General features: G+C 38.4%; 1 protein-coding gene across 1 annotated transcript in view; it reads left to right on the plus strand.

Moving 5' to 3' along the window:
* The window catches only part of ELL2 (elongation factor for RNA polymerase II 2), a 74,223-nt gene extending 56,362 nt beyond the window's left edge, over positions 1-17,861 (plus strand). Inside the window, exons 6-12 of the mRNA XM_070569676.1 lie at positions 2,426-2,550; positions 2,958-3,045; positions 4,865-5,435; positions 7,989-8,055; positions 11,451-11,622; positions 13,831-13,875; positions 13,967-17,861. Coding sequence (XP_070425777.1) covers positions 2,426-2,550; positions 2,958-3,045; positions 4,865-5,435; positions 7,989-8,055; positions 11,451-11,622; positions 13,831-13,875; positions 13,967-14,083 — 1,185 coding nt within the window. The 3' untranslated portion in view covers positions 14,084-17,861. The remainder of the gene's footprint in view (positions 1-2,425; positions 2,551-2,957; positions 3,046-4,864; positions 5,436-7,988; positions 8,056-11,450; positions 11,623-13,830; positions 13,876-13,966) is intronic.
* The last annotated feature ends 300 nt before the right edge of the window (positions 17,862-18,161 follow it).

Consider the following 18,161-nt stretch of genomic DNA (forward strand, 5'->3'; position numbering starts at 1 on the left):
CACTTGTAAGTCTGTTTTTTCATCCATTCTCTCTTACATTCAAGACATGATACTAAATGTTATGCAAGAGTGAAACCATAATCTCCAGTTCTGGGTTAAACAATCCCCGAGGTATCATGGGCAAGAATTTTATTAAATCATTTGCGCACTTTTTGGAAACAATTTAAGTTCATATGTCACACAGCAATTTTAAGAGCTCAAAAGACAGGATGAAAGAATAAGTGAGGATGAGGGCATGTGTGTTCGTTTTCTTAATTTGGGGAAGGGGGAAGTTCAGGTTACAAATCACAAGATATTTGGCCACTGAATCTCCAGAAAGGTTGTAATTACCTTCTAGGTTAGAGGATGAGAGGGCAAAATGATGGCAGAGGCACTTCACACAGAGGGCTCCTATTGACATATGTCAGTAGTTATGAGACTATGTATATGCAGATATACATACATAGTTTAAAATGTAGGTGTACTTAACTCCTGGGCAAGTGAGACATGAGTGTCTTTAGTGTTGATCATTTGGTAGAATCTAGAGCATAGTCTCATCGTAGCTGTATATTAGAATCCCCTAGGGAGCTTTTAAAAAACGCCAGTGCCTGGACTCCACCCCAGACCAACTAAATGGAGCAATGAATGGATGTTGAGTCATTGACTGAGATTGGGAGGGATGGAAACGGAACAGGTGTATGGAGGGGAATCAGGAATTCTGTCTTTCATACATTCTGTTTGGAAGATGTCTATCAGACGTACCCAAGTGGACATAGATGTTCGGTAGGTAGCTACGTATATAAAAGTCTGGTGTTCAGAGGACAGTGGAACTGGAGTTATAATTTAGGAGATAGCACATAGTTTGGGTATTGAAAACCTTAGAGCTGAATGAAGTAGTCTTAGGAGATGGGGATAATGAAGAAAATAAGATAGTAGACAGGTCCTGAGCACTTCAACATAAAGAGGAGTGAGCAAAGGAGACTTGAGGAAAAAAGATCCTGAAGGGAGGAAGAGGAAACCAGGAAGCGGTCCAATTACAGAAGCCTAGAGAAGGGGTGGGGTGGGGTTAGTGTGTGTGGTGCCGCGGATGACAGGGAATCTAAGGATTGTTGTATTTATTTCACTCTGAGAAATCTGGTGGTTATCTCATGTTAACTTATTTGCAAATTCGAATTTTTGGATAAGCCTACCATTTTCTACTTTCTAACAACATTAACCTTAAATTAGTATTCAGCTGAGCTGTGAGAAAAGCATAAGCTATCATAATGTGTTTGATAGTACTTTTAAAAGACACAGAAAGAACTTGAGTTATTGAAAAGACCATTCCAGGGGCCGGCCCGGTTAAGTGCGCACGTTCCACTTTGGCGGCCCAGGGTTCACCGGTTCACATCCCGCATGCGTACATAGCACTGCTTGGCAAGCCATGCTGTGGTAGGCATCCCACATATAAAGTAGAGAAAGGTGGGCACGTATGTTAGCTCAGGGCCAGTCTTCCTCAGCAAAAAGAGGAGGACTGGCAGCAGTTAGCACAGGGCCAATCTTCCTCAAAAAAAAAAAAGAAAGAAAGAAAGAAAAAGAAAAGACCATTCCAGTAGGAAATGACTGGAGGAATACCTTTCTGCTGGCTTTAAAAATGACTGTTGGTTTGGCACGTGAATCCGTACATTTGTGTTGTTAATGGAATCTAGGCCTGGACGCTCTAGGAATTATAGTGAAGGGATAACAAAAGATTACATTTGGGAATAAACTGGCTGACTAATAACAGTAATTTGGAGGTTATTTTGGTTTATGGATCAGTTTATTGGTTTTTGGGAATTTGAAGGACTTTGAATAAGTGGTTCTTCAGGAGAGCTGGCAGCTGCAAGGAGCAAGTTTAGCAAGCCAAGAAAATGGCACACGGTTATCAGAATTGATACTGTTTATGGAGATCATTTCTTTTGATTACTGAAGGGAAAGTTTATAACCCAACATTTGGGCACTGTTTGGTTTCTACTTAATACAACTAATCAAGAATTTTTATGGTGACTCAAAAGTGGTGGAGTTATTGGCCAGAAGTATATAATGAAGTTGTTAGCATAAAAGGGTTTTGGACTCCTTTGACTAGAAAAAATTGATTTAAAAAAAATCTTCCTTACTTTTTGCCTAATGTGGGCTTACAATTTGCCTAATTGATTTAAAAAGAATCTTCCTCACTTTTTGCCTAATGTGGGCCATATTTGATTAGAAATATGACAAATGCAGTGGATATTCAGGGAAAAAAATACTCATCTGTGTATATAAAGTTTTAATTCCCCAAATGAAATCAAACAGCATTTATTAAGATCTGGCATATACAAAACTAGCAGTCCCTTGTTATAGTTATTCTCAGGATAAATCCAAAGGTTGCCTGTTTTAGGTTAGGAAATAGCAAAAAGATCTAATGCTTGGTTTTCATGCCATGTACCAGGTAGCCAATCTGAATCCTAAAGACCTCTCGTATACCTTAAAGGATTATGTTTTTAAAGAGCTTCAAAGAGACTGGCCTGGATACAATGAAATAGACAGACGGTCATTAGAGTCAGTGCTCTCTAGGTAAGTTCTTTTTTTATTTCTTTTTGTTTAAAAAATGATGCAAATAGGGGCTGGCCCCGTGGCCGAGTGGTTAAGTTTGCGCGCTCCGCTGCAGGCGGCCCAGTGTTTCGTTGGTTCGAATCCTGGGCGTGGACATGGCACTGCTCATCAGACCACGCTGAGGCGGCGTCCCACATGCCACAACTAGAAGGACCCACAACGAAGACTACACAACTATGTACTAGGGGGCTTTGGGGAGAAAAAGGAAAAAAATAAAAATCTTTAAAAAAAAAAAATGATGCAAATAAGTAATTATTTTAGTCATCGTTATTTTAGTGTTGAGCTGGGAAAAGAGAAGCAAGGGTAAGCTTTCTATCATGAACATTTAAAAATTCTCTCCATAACTGGAACATGTGTATCCTTTACAGAAAACTAAATCCATCTCAGAATGCTGCCAGCACCAGCCGTTCAGAATCTCCAGTATGTTCTAGTAGAGACACTGCATCTTCTCCTCAGGTATTTCATAAAATTATATAAGGCCCTGAAACGGACCTGAGGGGCCATCTAGATCGGGTCCTCTGATTTACACATGAGAGAAATGAGGCCCAGTGAAGCCGCACAGCTTGCCTCCCCAAAGTCATATACCTAGTCCATGGCAGAGCTCAGTCTAAAATTCAGGTCCTGGAAGCCCAGAACCATTTTCCACCAGGGCACTGCTTGTCAAAATACTTGATGTCTATCTTGCTGTTCCATTTTTAAAGTCTGCATTTTGTTATAAGGTTGATCTACTTTTCCATTTGGTCACTAACTAGAAGACTTAACCAGTCCTATATCCAGTCTTAGATTATATAGAAAATTGAAGATGTTTAATTTTATCTGAAGTGTATTCCAGTAAAATATTCTTGGGGAAACATGTTTTTATAATAAGCAAATAAAAAACTCTGCTATTTTCATACATGTTTTCTTAAAACACTTTTTGATTAGATCTATTAGACTCCATTTGATTAGACTCCATTCTAGCTTAAAGTTTCCCCCAAGAGATTCAACCCTCCTTGGAAAAAGGTGGGGAGATCCTGGGCAGTGTTAGTGTTCCTGTCCACCTGGCTCTCAGATGACCCAGCCAGGCTTGAACTCTCTCGGTTTCCCTGATCTTTGGGACTGACAGTGGGACAGATCTCTCCACCCCAGTGCTGCTGGAGAGCGCTCCTCTCTCTAAACACTCCTCCCAAGGATTAGGAAGACCCAACAGATGTGTGAACAGTAAGCCTGCCCTGGGCAAAAGGCTATTCACACATCAGAAAATGTTAGAAACCTATTGTGAGGAACAAAATAAAAGCAATTCTATCCTTGCATGTGCATTGTCTATAGAAGCCTCCCTCTCAATCCCAGCTACTAGGAAGCTGCTTCTACTCTGATCTGATTATATACTGGGTGCCAAATCGACGGCACTAAATTGAAAATAGAATAAATTAATGGAACGATTAACTATTAGTTTTCTTTCAAGCTGAAGTTTAAGCCACAGTATTCTATTGGGTGGATGCTTTGTACTTTTCAACTGTCTGAATTTCCTTTTTAATTTGAATATTATTGTTGCTGTTGCTGGATTGGGCTAATATTAGCATGATTTTTTAAATTTTTGAAACAGGAATTCCATATCAGTTTTATTGACCAGTTATTAAGATTTATTTTCCAATCCGGTAAAGAGATATCTGTTAAGGTGGGGGGAGGAAATTGAATAGCATTTCAGCAATGATAGAGATATTTAGAGAAATTACTCTGAAGTTGCTGGCTATTCCCATCTTAAGACAGGTGAAATAATAAACGACAGCCAAAGTATTCATAACTGGAGCATCTTAGCACATGAGAGGAGATTAAATAAATGTAGGCTTATAGCCCTTTACCTGCCCGTGTTAGTTCTGACCAAGTGAAATGGTACAAACTGCTTCCTCCTCTCACTATAACTAGGTCAGCCGTGGCCAGCAGAGGAAGGACGCCACTTCTACTGAATACTCTCCTGAATGGCATAATCCACATAAATTGGCATAGTCTCTCAAGGAACTTCGGGTGGGGCTGTATGATCAGAAAGTATAAGTACACCAGGAAACATTATTTGCCAGATTCTGCTTTTTCACATTAGACATGAAAATTTATTTCACTTTTGTTTCTGTGGATTGTTTTTCCTTTTTACTTAAGCTTGAAGAAAGGTTAACACAACACTGGCCATAAACTTAAGTATGAATAAAATTACTTAGTTGTTCATATGGTAACCAGACACACATGTACTGAATTTTAGTGCACACTGGCTCATTTTTTTTCCTGTTTTTTTTCCCTCCAGAAACGGCTTTTAGATTCAGACTTCATTGATCCTTTAATGAATAAAAAAGCTCGAATATCTCACCTAACAAACAGAGTGCCACCAACATTAAATGGTCATTTGAATCCCACCAGTGAAAAGTCGGCCACAGGCCTCCCGCCGCCCCCTGCAGCTGCCGCCATCTCCACCCCTCCACCGCCACCTTCAGCCCACCTGCCCGTCTCCAATCCTCCTCAGACTGTAAACTCGAACTCCAATTCCCCTAGCACTCCAGAAGGCCGGGGGACTCAAGACCTACCCGTTGACAGTTTTAGTCAAAACGGTAGTGTCTATGAGGACCAGCAAGACAAATATACCTCTAGGACTTCTCTGGAAACCTTACCCCCTGGTTCAGTTCTACTAAAGTGTCCAAAGCCTATGGAAGAAAACCATTCAATGTCTCACAAAAAGTCCAAAAAGAAGTCTAAAAAACACAGGGAAAAGGACCAAATAAAAAAGCACGACATTGAGATGATTGAGGAAAAAGAAGAGGACCTTAAAAGAGAAGAGGAAATTGCCAAGCTGAATGACTCCAGTCCGGATTCCAATGAAGGTATTTTATATTTGTAAAAGCCGACTAGATGTGTTAAATGAACAGGAAGAGTGGACAATCATGAGTATGAGATTATGCTGTTTAGAATCAGTAATGCTTCTTTATCAGATAAACTTCCCTTTAGTTATTAATCTTAGTATTGCGCTTTTGAGCAGATTTTTCCTTGCATTTTACATCGGTCATTTTTGGTCTCTTTCTAGCTAGCTATTAAACATGGTTTCTATTTGTTAATAAGATGATGGCATTTGAAAATGACCCTGTCATTGTCCAGAGACCCCCTTTTAGCAGACGAACCTTCTTGCTCTTTCCCCATAATGGTATTGTGCAACCTCAAGATGACCTATTATATGCCATTCTTGAACTGATTTAACCACACACATAATTAGCAATAAAAATATTCATTTCCTTCTTTGTGAAAGAAACAGGGTCACCCTGCTTTAATTAATATTAGCACAGAGGAAATGTCAGAATCTTTATAAAACAGGCAAGGTAAAATTACATTTACAGATCCATGACACCATCATCATTCAGAATGAAAGCAATTCTTCTTATGCGAGGCTATTGGCGATTAGCTTGATAGATCTTAAGAATGTTTTTCAATTTTGAGAACACTGTTGTAGTAAATTAACGTTAATTGTTATTAGTAAAATTAACCATTTCAAGCTTTTGGAAGCTTTAAAAGCCAAATATCTAGAGACCTAAAGAACCTTAAAATAATGCTTTACCTCTAAAGAAAAGCTGATCAGTAGAAAGACTGCTTACTTCAAGTGTAGTGATCTTGAAAACCTAATGACAAAATTAGATTTTTCTTACTTTAAAAAAAATGTCCTCCAAAACTTAGTATTTTGCATGCCAGCACATGGAAGATTCAAGTCTATCATTTAGCATTGCTGCCAATTTTAAACCAGTGTAACTAAGGCAAAATTCCCCAGGAAAATATAACTTTGGAAAAGTTACTTTAATGAATAGAGTTTAAGGAGTGTTGTCTTATGTAATTTGCCTGTAACACTGAAAGTCTATAATCCTTAGATTTAACTGACCATTTTTATCATATGAGAGAAGCTTTGATTGTAGAGTGGTATGATACAGTGCCTTTATTGACGTGGATTGAGTGTATTGCATGTCAAAGCATATCTGTTGAAATATTTAGATCGGTATGGTACTGTAGTGGCCCAAGAGGTAGTGTAAGCTCTTTCCCTCAAACACTATCGTACTTGAATTTACCAGGTCAGGAAAAGGCAAGAGGCAATAAAACCTCAAGTTCAGAGTTAGTAAGTCGGGTTCCTGGGAATGCCCCACTTTCCACACTTCCCACCTTCATCCTGAGTCAGGCTAGTGGAGGACTGAATCCCAGTACGTTGAGACTTGCAGCAGAGTTTGAATGTTCTCAGAGTTGGAGGCCTGGAGAAGCAGACCTTGTCCTTTTGAATCACTCACTCAGGAAGTAGTACCTTTCAAAGCCAGTTGAGATGATCACAAACAGGATAGATCCAGACCCACATCCCCTGCATCTATTGGAACTTATCTGGTGTCTGTGGCAAAGGCAAAGCCAGGTGACCTGTACCTGATGCCTTTTTCTTTAAGACTCAGACTGTTGTTAAAACAAGCTCTTTTCCCCAAGCATGACTTAAATACACACACACACACGCGCACATGCACATGAACAATAAGCCCATAGAGTCTGCATAATTCATTGTGCGCTTTGTCATTTCAAATACTAAACCAAGGAATTATCAAATAGTCACTTTTGTTTTGCATTGAACATGTATGTTTTGCCAGTAGGCACAATTAAGGTTTGAGTTATAAGTTTAATTCTACTTTGAATGATATAAATGACCCTAATAAAAAGTCTAAACATACCCTCTGGAAATGGTACATTCAAACAAATGGAATACTGAGGGATTTTACACACTTTCATAGCATAGTCCTGAGTGACTGGCACTTTATTTATCTGTTTATTTGTCATTTTAAAAAGCAAATCTGTGTGGTATTATGAGGGTTAGAGATTAGAGGAGTGTAAATTGGCATTCAGTAATAACTTATTTTAAATTACTTTAAACTGATGGGAAAACTTATTCCACTGTGTGCATACAGAAAGAGTAGCAGTAAAAATACAGTGACCAAAGCAGTCTGCTACCTGACTTCATTGTCTCATCTGCCTTGTTTGAATCCTATGAAAAGTAGATGTTGATGTAAAATTTGTATCTCCCATTGTCTGGCTGCATCTGCCACCACAATCTTTGAATTGCTGGGCAGATGCCACAACTGTTGTGGAAAGAATAGAAGATTGACCTTGGGTTAAGATGGAATTCCTTTATTGTGCAGACACTGCAGTAGCCAGGGTGCTTTCAATGCCTGGCGTCGGTTCTGCTGGCGCTGGTCATAGGGCCTCTATTGTTCGTGTTCAATTGTATTCCTTGCTCACTGTTGCTTACTGAGATGGAAGAATAGAATTTGAGGAAAAGTGTTCCAGATGTTTCTGATCTATTTTAGAATTATAGGCATTTTATAACCATACTGTTTGGTGAATGCTTGAATTTTTTTTCATTGTAGGAGTTAAAGAGGGTTGCACTGCCTCCACGGAGCCTTCTTCAACAATTGAACTCCCAGATTATTTGATGTAAGTTCAGATGTCTGCCAATGGGAGAGAAGTGTTTAATTTTAGAAAGTTTGCAAATTCTTTTCCCATAATTTGCAAATCAGAAAAGAAGTTGTTCCAGAAATAGAGTCCTGGAGCCACCCCTGCAATTGAAAGGCTGCCATTAAGCCTGCTTGTCCCAAATCCACCCTTGTCTGCTTGAGCAGGTTGTGCCTCCCCCTGCTCTGAGCTCAGCTCTGCGGCCTTTAAGTATAGAGACGCCTGCCCTTTGTTCCGGGGCCAGGTCCAGCATTTGACTATGGCAGATTTCAGGGATCTGACTCTTCAAAGCTGACAGTCTGTCAATGCACAGACATTTACTTGGGCCCCCCAAAGGGATAGTTTATTACCAATAAAGTGCTTAAACCTCTGCAGTTAATACAAAGTAGAGGTAGATTGATTTTCATTTAAAAAAAGCTCTGACATCAAATTAATTTTAAGAGGAGAGAATAGCACAATTTGATCATTTCACATTAGTACCAGTTGTAATGTTTTTCTTGTTATGACAACAAGTTGCTAAATGCTGAGCTGGGGACATTTTTGTAACTGGTTATCACAGAAATTATAACTTGGACACATAATTCTAGCTTTTTTACAGACTCAAAGGCTTCTGTAAGAAGAAAATAATTAAGTTGCAAGAGCCTGGAAAAATGGAGAGTGAAAGAGCAAACAGATCTGACTCTAGCTAGCTTTGAAAATGAACAAATGTGCAAAACAGCTTGGTGTAGAATGGAAAATGGAACTGGGCTATATGGACATTTTTCCTCTGTTAGCAGCATCTCATGGTAGACAAAGTTAAACTATACTGTTTAGCCCTCCACGTCCCATGAAATGCTCATTTCCAGAGTAGAGAACATTTTATACTTCAGATGTGTTACTTTTGCTTAACGGTAGTGTGAAAGCTATACTTATTGGGGAATGATACAGCATGAAACCATAATGCTGATTAACATCTCTTAACTAAAAGGAACCCAAGAAATCCTGCTGAGTACTCTCTCATCTAAGGTAGTGTATGGTTTTAGTTTGCCAGGGGGTGGGGATGGCTTTGAAAAGCAGCCGTCACCAAGTTGGCCCAGGGAGGGTCAGCTGTGGGACGGCGCCTGGCTCCACTGATGAGTGGGTCACCTCTCCAACTGCAAACCCACTTCTCCTTAAAAAGTCTTGTGGAAGGCAGCCCCCTCAAATAAACTGCACTGTCGTGCTCTCATTCTCTTGTGACGGATTTTGAATTCCTCTTTTTTATAATAGTGATGTATACTTGTTACATCTGACAAAATCCTATGGGGAGACTGAAAAATAATTCTGTTTCCCCCTGGATTCAGGGTGTTGCTGTGTTTTGCCAATCAGTTAATTCTGTATTTAAAAGCTCGTTTTCAACCTGCTGATCTAAGGATGCTTGCTGCGTCTGCCTCAGTGCATTTCTGTGTGTTTGTCATGTTTCCAGCTCTTTTAAAAAATCTTGAAAATATGTAACTTATGTGATGGTTTGCTTAATTTAAGTAAAAGCAGTTTATTTTAACCAAAAATTGTCGTATATAAATACAGTAAATTTTCTAAAGATCACCAAACATACAGAACTTAAACTTAAGTTGCTTCATAAGAAAACCAAAAGGACATATTATAAAACCTTAATGATCAGCCTCTGAATAATTCATACTTAACCACAGTATTCCTAACTTTTATATAATAAGAATACTTCTGTTACTTGTGGTTGTGAATTGTCCAAACTGTTTAAAATTTCATTCCATCACTTCATTAAGAGCCAACTGTAGAACCATAACAATTTTTGTTAAAAATAGTGAATGATTTTCGTTAAAATGCCAGTATAAACAATCTTCTCTAATAGCAACACGACTGTTGGCGCATTTGGTGTTTTTCCCTAAAGAAATTATTAAATAAAATACTGAGGGTGTGGCCCCGGGTGTGATTTGGAGAAAGCAGGGTGAGTATTTCATGTAACAAATTGAACCTGAGTTTCATGATCCGTTTAGCCATTTCGCTTACGTCTGCTTATCCCGAGAACCTCTTTCTCCCCTGGGCTCCCTCTGCTCTGCAGTCAGGACGCCCCGAGTCTGGAAAGGGCTGCCTCACGGCTTGGCTGGCAGTGCTCCTTTTGCAGCAAAGACTCCAGCAAGGCAGCTTACTACTATTGTCCCAATTACAGTTAGAAAATTAAACCTCTGCACTAACTCAAAGTGAATAAAAATATTAATGCAGACAGTAAGGTTGCTCACTGCATCACTTTCTCACATGCCAACAAGGCATCTGTGCTATCACGTTTTATATAAAACTGGTAAGCTTATCTCAAACCATTTTGGAGGGGACTGAATTCCAGGTTTTCCTGCAGTGAAGTGTGTATGTGTACCCTCAGGGGCATTCTGAAGCTTCTGCCACTTGCCTGAAATTGCTTTGAAATCTCTCATTTTTATCTCAAAAAGTCAAGGGAATTTTACATTCCGTGGCAGAAGCACAGAGTGCAAAGACCCAGGCCAGGCCCTGCTGTGATCCCCGTTCCCTGATCCACAAATAATAGTAACTCTGTTTTAATATGAAAATGCTGTTTTAATTTACCACGGAATAAACTGACACTCTGGAAAATGGCCTTTACTCACCAGGTCCCTAGAAGTATTCACACCCCAAAGTAAAACAGATTTGTGGCATTTTTATTAAGCAAGTAAATTAGACCAGTACTCCAGCACTGCCTTCCCATTACACATAGTATGACATTTAGGTGCTTGAAAAGAACTAAAGCAATATACCTTTTTTCTTTTTTTTTTCTGCTCTCATTTTAAAAAATGATAAACAGTTTCCCCTTTGTATTTTATGTATTTGCCTAATCAGAACTGGGAGGAGAGGGATAGAGGAAACGGGCCTGAGGCATCTTGCTGTCAGCAGGTGGGAAAAGCCAAAAGACAGACTCCTCTCAGGAAGCAGCAGGTCCGGAGAGAGCGGGACTTCAGCGCTTAGTGACTGTATGACAGCCTCCTGGTTTCTCATTACCAATCGAGGTCTCCATGTGACTCATAACAGATGGGTTGGCCTCTGCCACCATTGTGATAATTATTTTGGGTAGAGAAAGGTTTAGGGAGCCACGTGTGCGTGACTGTTTTCTTTTTACACTGTTGCACTTTAATTCCGTTGCCACCCTGTCTTTTTCACATTTACTCTCCTTCGTTGAAGCGCCTAAGCTCTCCTGTGGAATAATTTCACCTGGAAGGTCTTTGAAAAACATGGCAGCAAACAATGGCAGAGCAGCATTCAATCCAGGGAAACATGCATGGATATAGTTTCTAAAGCTTTGGTTTAAATCTGAGACTAGTACATTATGTTTATTCTGTAGCTACTCTCCATTTCTCTTTTGCTTTTTTTCTTATTAGTAAATATATTGCTATCGTCTCCTATGAGCAACGCCAGAATTACAAGGATGACTTCAATGCGGAGTACGATGAGTACAGAGCCTTGCATGCCAGAATGGAGACTGTAGCTAGAAGATTTATCAAACTGGATGCGCAACGAAAGCGCCTTTCTCCAGGCTCGAAAGAGTATCAGGTAAACGCGTTTGTTCCTAGGTGGACTGATTTTCATATTTTACCTTCTTTCTTTCTCTGCCCTGCACATCCCCAGGCATCCTGCTAGCCTTCAGAGCAAGTCCTCTCTCAGACTGACCTCTCTTCATTTAAAATTAGCTAGGAAACTGAATATTTGAAATAGTTCTTGAAAATAAGTAAACACAGTGAACCTGTATTTCTTGCCAGTGGAAAAAATAACTATATTTTTTATATAATATAATATGTATAAAATATGTAATATATACTTATATATTTACTATAATATGATATATAGTATATTGAGAAAAGTACCAAACACAATTAAATAGGAAAAAAATACTGAATTTGATTCATTGAAGTATTTGATTGCATTGCCAACTGAACTCAGACGACAGTTCCTAGATCTAGTGCTATTTCCTAAAACTGGTATTTCAAGTAAATGTATTTTTTTTAAAAACCTCAGTCTGGCATAGAATAGAGAAGATATAGAATATAAAGGGGACTTAATACCAGAGAGGTTTGATGTTTAAGTGAAGAAAAGCTTGGTGCCTCCAGCTATTCAACAATTGACATTTGTTAACAGGTATTAATCTGTTTTTACTTCCCTATTTTAATTGGTAGTATTGCTACAGCTGATAAAGAGCAGTGGAACCTGACCTGTGTACTGAATGTTCTCATAACTCTTAGCAAAAGGATTGATAAAAGGAATCTTTCCCTCTTTATATAGGCCAGATAACTTTGTCACACTTCACAGCCATAGATGGCGCTTCCAGCCTGGCCACTACCGTTGTTCTGACAGGAACCTATGTGAGATGATGGATGGCTTTTCCCACAATGGGGAACACAGCCTGAGAGTGTCTGCGCCCTAGAGATTCATCATGTCTTCTATTAGTGGCCCTAAATCTTTTAAACAAGGTGCCTAGAGTTATAGAAGACTTTGCCAGAGGAGTTGATGTTTGTGGGTGCAAGAGGTCCGTGATTTGGTGGTTTGGGATTTTTTTCCTACATAGTTATTTACCAGTGTACTATGATTGTATTTAAACTAAACTGTAATTCCAAGGATTGCTTAGTGATCAGGAGCAGGCTCCGGAGCCCGATTCCCTGGGTTTGGTTCCTAGCTCGACTGTTTAGTACTTGTATGATGTTGGGCGACTTACTTAACTTGCCTCAAAATCTTCAGAAATCCCCATCCATAAAATGAGGTGATTATAGAGTTGTGCAGAATAAATGTAAGCATTTGGAAACTCCTTAGATCCATAGTACATCAGATTATATGGTACACAAGGGTTAGCCATTTTCCTCAGCCACCCGGTTTCCCTCCCTAGAGACAATCAAGTAGTACTGGTTTCCAGTGTATTCTTTCAGAGATCTGGGGGGGGGGGGGGGGGGGGTGTTTATAAGACATATATACACAAACAAATTCACAGATATACCATATTTAAGTGAATCTGAGAGTCATCAATTTATAAGATGCACCATTGTCTTATGTTCCAGCAAGTTAAACTATGATACCTTATTATCTGATTTCATTAAAATGAGAAGAAATGTGCATCTTAGAAGTAATGAAATTCTTAGACTATAATTATTCCTTCCCCCTTTAAAGAAATGATATCAAATTATATAAATCATTCTGCACTTTGCTTTTTGTTTTGCATTATAATGTCTTTTTTAAATTATTTTTTTATTGAGGTCATATTGGCTTTTAACATTATTATAAATTTCAGGTGTATATTATTATATGTCAGTTTCTGTATAGATTGCATCGGGTTCACCACAAATAGTCTAGTTTTTATCTGATCACTTTGCTTTTTTCACTATATAATGCATCTTAGAGGATTTTTTATATAAGTTCATAAAGCACTTCCTCCTTTTCTAATGGTTTCTTAGTATTCCTTTGTGTGGTTTGATGGCCATTTAGATTTTGTTTACTGTCTTTTGCCTTACAAACAGTGCTGTAGCAAGTAACCTTGTACACGCGTCATTTCACTCGGGCACAAGTAAATCTGAAAGAGAAGTGTAAGTGCTGAGTCAGTTTTCCATCTTCTATTTTGATAGCAGTTGCAAAATTGCCTTCCTTAAAGATTGTACCAATTTACATTCCCATCGTCAATATTTCCCACACCCTTGCCGAATGTGTGTATTAGCTGTTTATATTGCCAAAAAAAAAAAACAGTTGTTCTCTTCTGATTTCTAATTTTCAATTTTCTAGAATGTTCATGAAGAAGTCTTACAAGAATATCAGAAGATCAAGCAGGTACTTATCATCACTGTTGGTTTTCTGACCCGTAGTTGGGAAGTTTTATAAATTCTTCAACCTAATTCCTCACTATTTTTTTCATCCACAGTCTAGTCCCAATTACCATGAAGAAAAATACAGATGCGAGTATCTTCATAACAAGCTGGCTCACATCAAAAGACTAATAGGTGAATTTGACCAACAGCAAGCAGAGTCATGGCACTAGAGCCCTGCTTGGACCAGAAGATGTGAATAAACTTAAGCTTATTTATTTAAAATCCCAAATGAGTTGCTCTAAGATTCTAAAAAGATGAAACTTTGCCTGTTGAAAGTTTCAGTATTAGTAAACTTGAGTTGCTTTCTTTTTTTCCATTTTACTTTGCTTCCCTGCATTTTTGAAGCTGCTTTTTTCCCTCAAGACTTGTGTTTGTCAATAGAAATAACTATTTTTTAGATATTGGGGATCCAGTGTCTATACTTCAAATCAATTTTTCTTTTCCTTAAAAACTTGTGTTTGTCATTAGAAATGATTTTTTTAGATATTGGGGATCCAGTGTCCACACCTCAAAGTTATGTGTGTTTAAAAAAAAAACAGTAATGTACAAGGTGAAATGCTTTTGGATAAACATAAGCCTATTTTCTGACCTTTCTTAATGCAAACTCTTTGCCTTAAATGGTAGAATCTTTAGAAATTTGCACAAAATACAAAAAAAATTTAAAACATTGTTTTGGAGGGTTAAGAAATAGAAAGGTGTATGAGCCCGTGTATGTGTGTAGATATACATACGTGTATGTATATACAGGCTGACTTGATCTAGAACAGTAAATCCGCCCTGCAAGTTAACCCCCCATTGCAATGGTTGCCTTAAGGTGTTTGCTAGTTGTGTACATAGTGTGGTTAATCATTAGCTACACTGCTTCCCAATTGAGTACAGCAGTGGGAAGCACACTGTGGCCTACCAGCGTCTGAACGCGTGTGCTCGACCTGTCTGTGTGCAGAGGTGGTGTGGATGTGAGCGTGCATGAAGGAAAAAAAGCTGCTACTCTCCGTAGGCCAAACGCTCAGGTTCAACAACTGACGAGTGTTACTGTAGGTTTTTTGTTTGTTTGTTTTTTCTGTCAAATTGCTACTTCTATTGTGGAAGACAAAAGCATTTCCATTTCAACAGTTTGTCAGCTTTATTAATGTTGGGCGAAATCGATATGTTTTGAAAATGAAACAGATCTATAGTTTTGGGACAAAATTATAAAATTAAATGTGTAGGTAAACCTATTTATATTCTGCTATAAAGTATTTTTTGAAGAGAGATATGCAAAGAAGCTATTACCTACATGAAATGTATATTTAAAGATTTTTTTTTTCATCCTGGATGCCAGGAATATAAAAAAGAGCAGATATATTTAACCATAACATACTGTGATTCATCAAACAGCACAAACTTTCATTTCATGGAGTTTATCTGTTGACGTTGGTTTAAACTATCACTTGTTTTATCATGTGGGAACATAAGTTATGTGGTCAAAATATAAGGATTTTGAACTAATGTTGATTCAAGTTGTGTTGTCTTATCGTATTGTCGTTTCAAAGTGCTGCCAGTTGAAAAGGGAAGCATTATGTTTACAAATCTGTTTTGAAATGTTTGCCAAAATTTTGGTAGTATCTTTAATAAAGATGTTTGTCTCCAGCATCCAAAAAAAATAAATAAATAACTTTGTTGTTTATCGTTGTAAACCAGAAAATGTTGGTGTCTAGAAAACCTGAGAGAGCATGTAGATGAACTTTTCTCTTTGGAGTTCTTCTAAAACATTAACTGGAAAGTAGATAATAAAGTAAAAGTGTACAAACTATACAAAGAATGCAACAAGACCCTGTGCGCTATAACTCTGTAACATTACTGCGGAAATTTGATTTCTGTGTAGTATGGACCTCCTAGGGAATTCGATTTCTTTTAGCATTGAGATCCCTGGTGCTCTTCCTTTTACCTCAGAATTGGTACAATCATTTTTAAATGTTCATTGATTTCAAACTTTCAGTTGAAAAAACATAGGAAAGGAAACCTAATTGGGGATAAATTTGATCCTCATTTTATGGTGGAGTCTCCTGAGGGATTTGTCTGTAGGTAATGACCTCATTGGTGTCATTTCTTGGACATCTTGGCCTTTTAATCAAAGATTGTGTGCTGCTATTTGCTAGGAGCGGTGTTTCTCAAAAGCAAGGTGCTTGGACCACTTCCATCGCCCGAATTAGAATCGCTGGGTATAGGGCCCATGTATCTGCATTTTCATACGTATCCTCCAGGTGACTTTTGCAAGCTAAAATGGGAGAACCATTGGCTTGGATGTAGCACTAAATCTTTAGGTTTCTAAATCTCCAAGTCTTGAACTGAAGTTCAACTACCAGCTTTTTTAAAAACCTGTCCCTATCAGCAGGCGCAAATCATTTTTCCCCTCTACATGATGTGAGGCACCCTCTCAATTGTTTCACTGCCAACTCTTATTTCAGAACTTGTTTACAAACAAGCCTTTCAGTTGGTTAATTGTCAGTCCTTGGAGCTCCTACCCACCTACATCAGCACATCTTCTGGTTTACAAATAGAGTAAAATGGAGGCTGGAGATGCTTTATGAAAATCCAGCATTGCACACCCATACACTTGACCACTTACCTATAAAAGCCTTAATTTAGATGTTTGTTGTGTACAGTGGGCAGATCTTGCAAAATGTCTATCAGTCACAAATTTGGGAGTCATAAATCTCTGAATCTGCTATTACCTGCAGCTGCATCCCTTTTGAAGCTGGGCATGAGCCTATTAAAATATTTATAATCATTCTTCATCTCCTACTGTAAGATTTTTGGATTCTCTCAAATAATTGCTGCAGGAATGGGTGGCCACTTAGTATCAGTTACTGTGGTGGAAGAATTTATTTAGGTTTTTTTTTTTTTGAGATAGAGAAACAGTAAAAGTATAAAACAGCATTGTCAGGATGAGAGAATGAGTTGTGTTATTTTTCCATCACATTTCATCTAAAATAATTTGAAGCATTCTTGAAGATTTTTACCAACACCCATAAGTTAACTCCAGATTGCACGAACAGCTGATTTAATACAAACCAAAAAGAACATTAACTAGATGTGGTTTTGTTTTTTACGTGGGGATTTCATTTCCTATCTCGTTGGTTATTTATTTCCCTTGGAATAATTCAGAGGGGTTAACTTCAGCTCTGAGTAGTCATAGATGTTCAGTACTTGCTCTCCAAAAAGTAATTGGTGTAGTCAGTTTATATCATTGCTCTATGCATTGACTGTAAAAATTCAGTATTAATTTTCCTTCATCTCTGATTGATCTTTTAACCTTTATAGGAATTTTCTTTTCCCTTAAAGTATTTCACCTTATTATGCAAACCAAACACATACTTGCATGTTGGAAGCAAGATGTTGAAATGAGGTTTAGACACCACTGGTCCATCAGTTCCGACACTGCTTGGTTGCCTTACCCCTTCCATTAGTACAGTCTTTGCTTCTGGAACTTGGCTGAAACTCTTTAGCCAGGTCATTGTCTTTCTGGCAGTGTGAGTGTTGAGCCCATATGCTTGGTATATGCCTTTACTACTTTTGAAGTTCTTACAGTTTATTACTTGCCTAAGTGTTAACTAAATCCTTTTCTTACGTGTACTGGACGGGGGAAAAACTATAGCCGGCACTTGGAGAGGAACTTTTTGGGAAAGGATATTAACTGACACTACTAAACGAAGGCAACAGAAGATGTTATCAATGTACTTTGTAACCTGAAAACTGAGCAAGGCTGTGAGGCTCATTTCAAAATATTTTGAAGTGTTAAAAATATATCTATATTTACGCTGTTTCTCAGTTGTTCCACCCCAAACATGTCAGGGTTCTCAAAGGTAAAATGTCACCGGGAGTTCTCAGTTGTTACGAGCTCAGCAGCTGTGGTGGCCCCTGTTGTTCGACAACAATTTCAGTTCAATAAAAATGTTAACTTTGCAATTCTGGTACTTGTTTTTACTTGTCTCATTTCAAGGCTCTTAACTTTGTCTTTAAAAAAAAAGAGAAAAACCCTGCAAGAAAGTGCTCTCTGGTGCCCTCATGTAAGACATCCTCCTGGGACAGAGAGGTTATCGCTGGTGACTCTAGAAAGCGAGAGCAGCGTACTTGCTCCGGGACCTGCCTGTGTTATAAGGACGTGTCCTCTAGAGGTGACATCTACTAGGGGGATAATAATCACAATTACCATCTATTGAGGGTTTCCTCTGGGTTACACCCTTTTTGCATGCCTTGTCCTGTTTC

The sequence above is a fragment of the Equus przewalskii genome, chromosome 13 (genome assembly GCF_037783145.1).
Source record: "Equus przewalskii isolate Varuska chromosome 13, EquPr2, whole genome shotgun sequence".
Taxonomy (NCBI): Eukaryota; Metazoa; Chordata; class Mammalia; order Perissodactyla; family Equidae; genus Equus; species Equus przewalskii.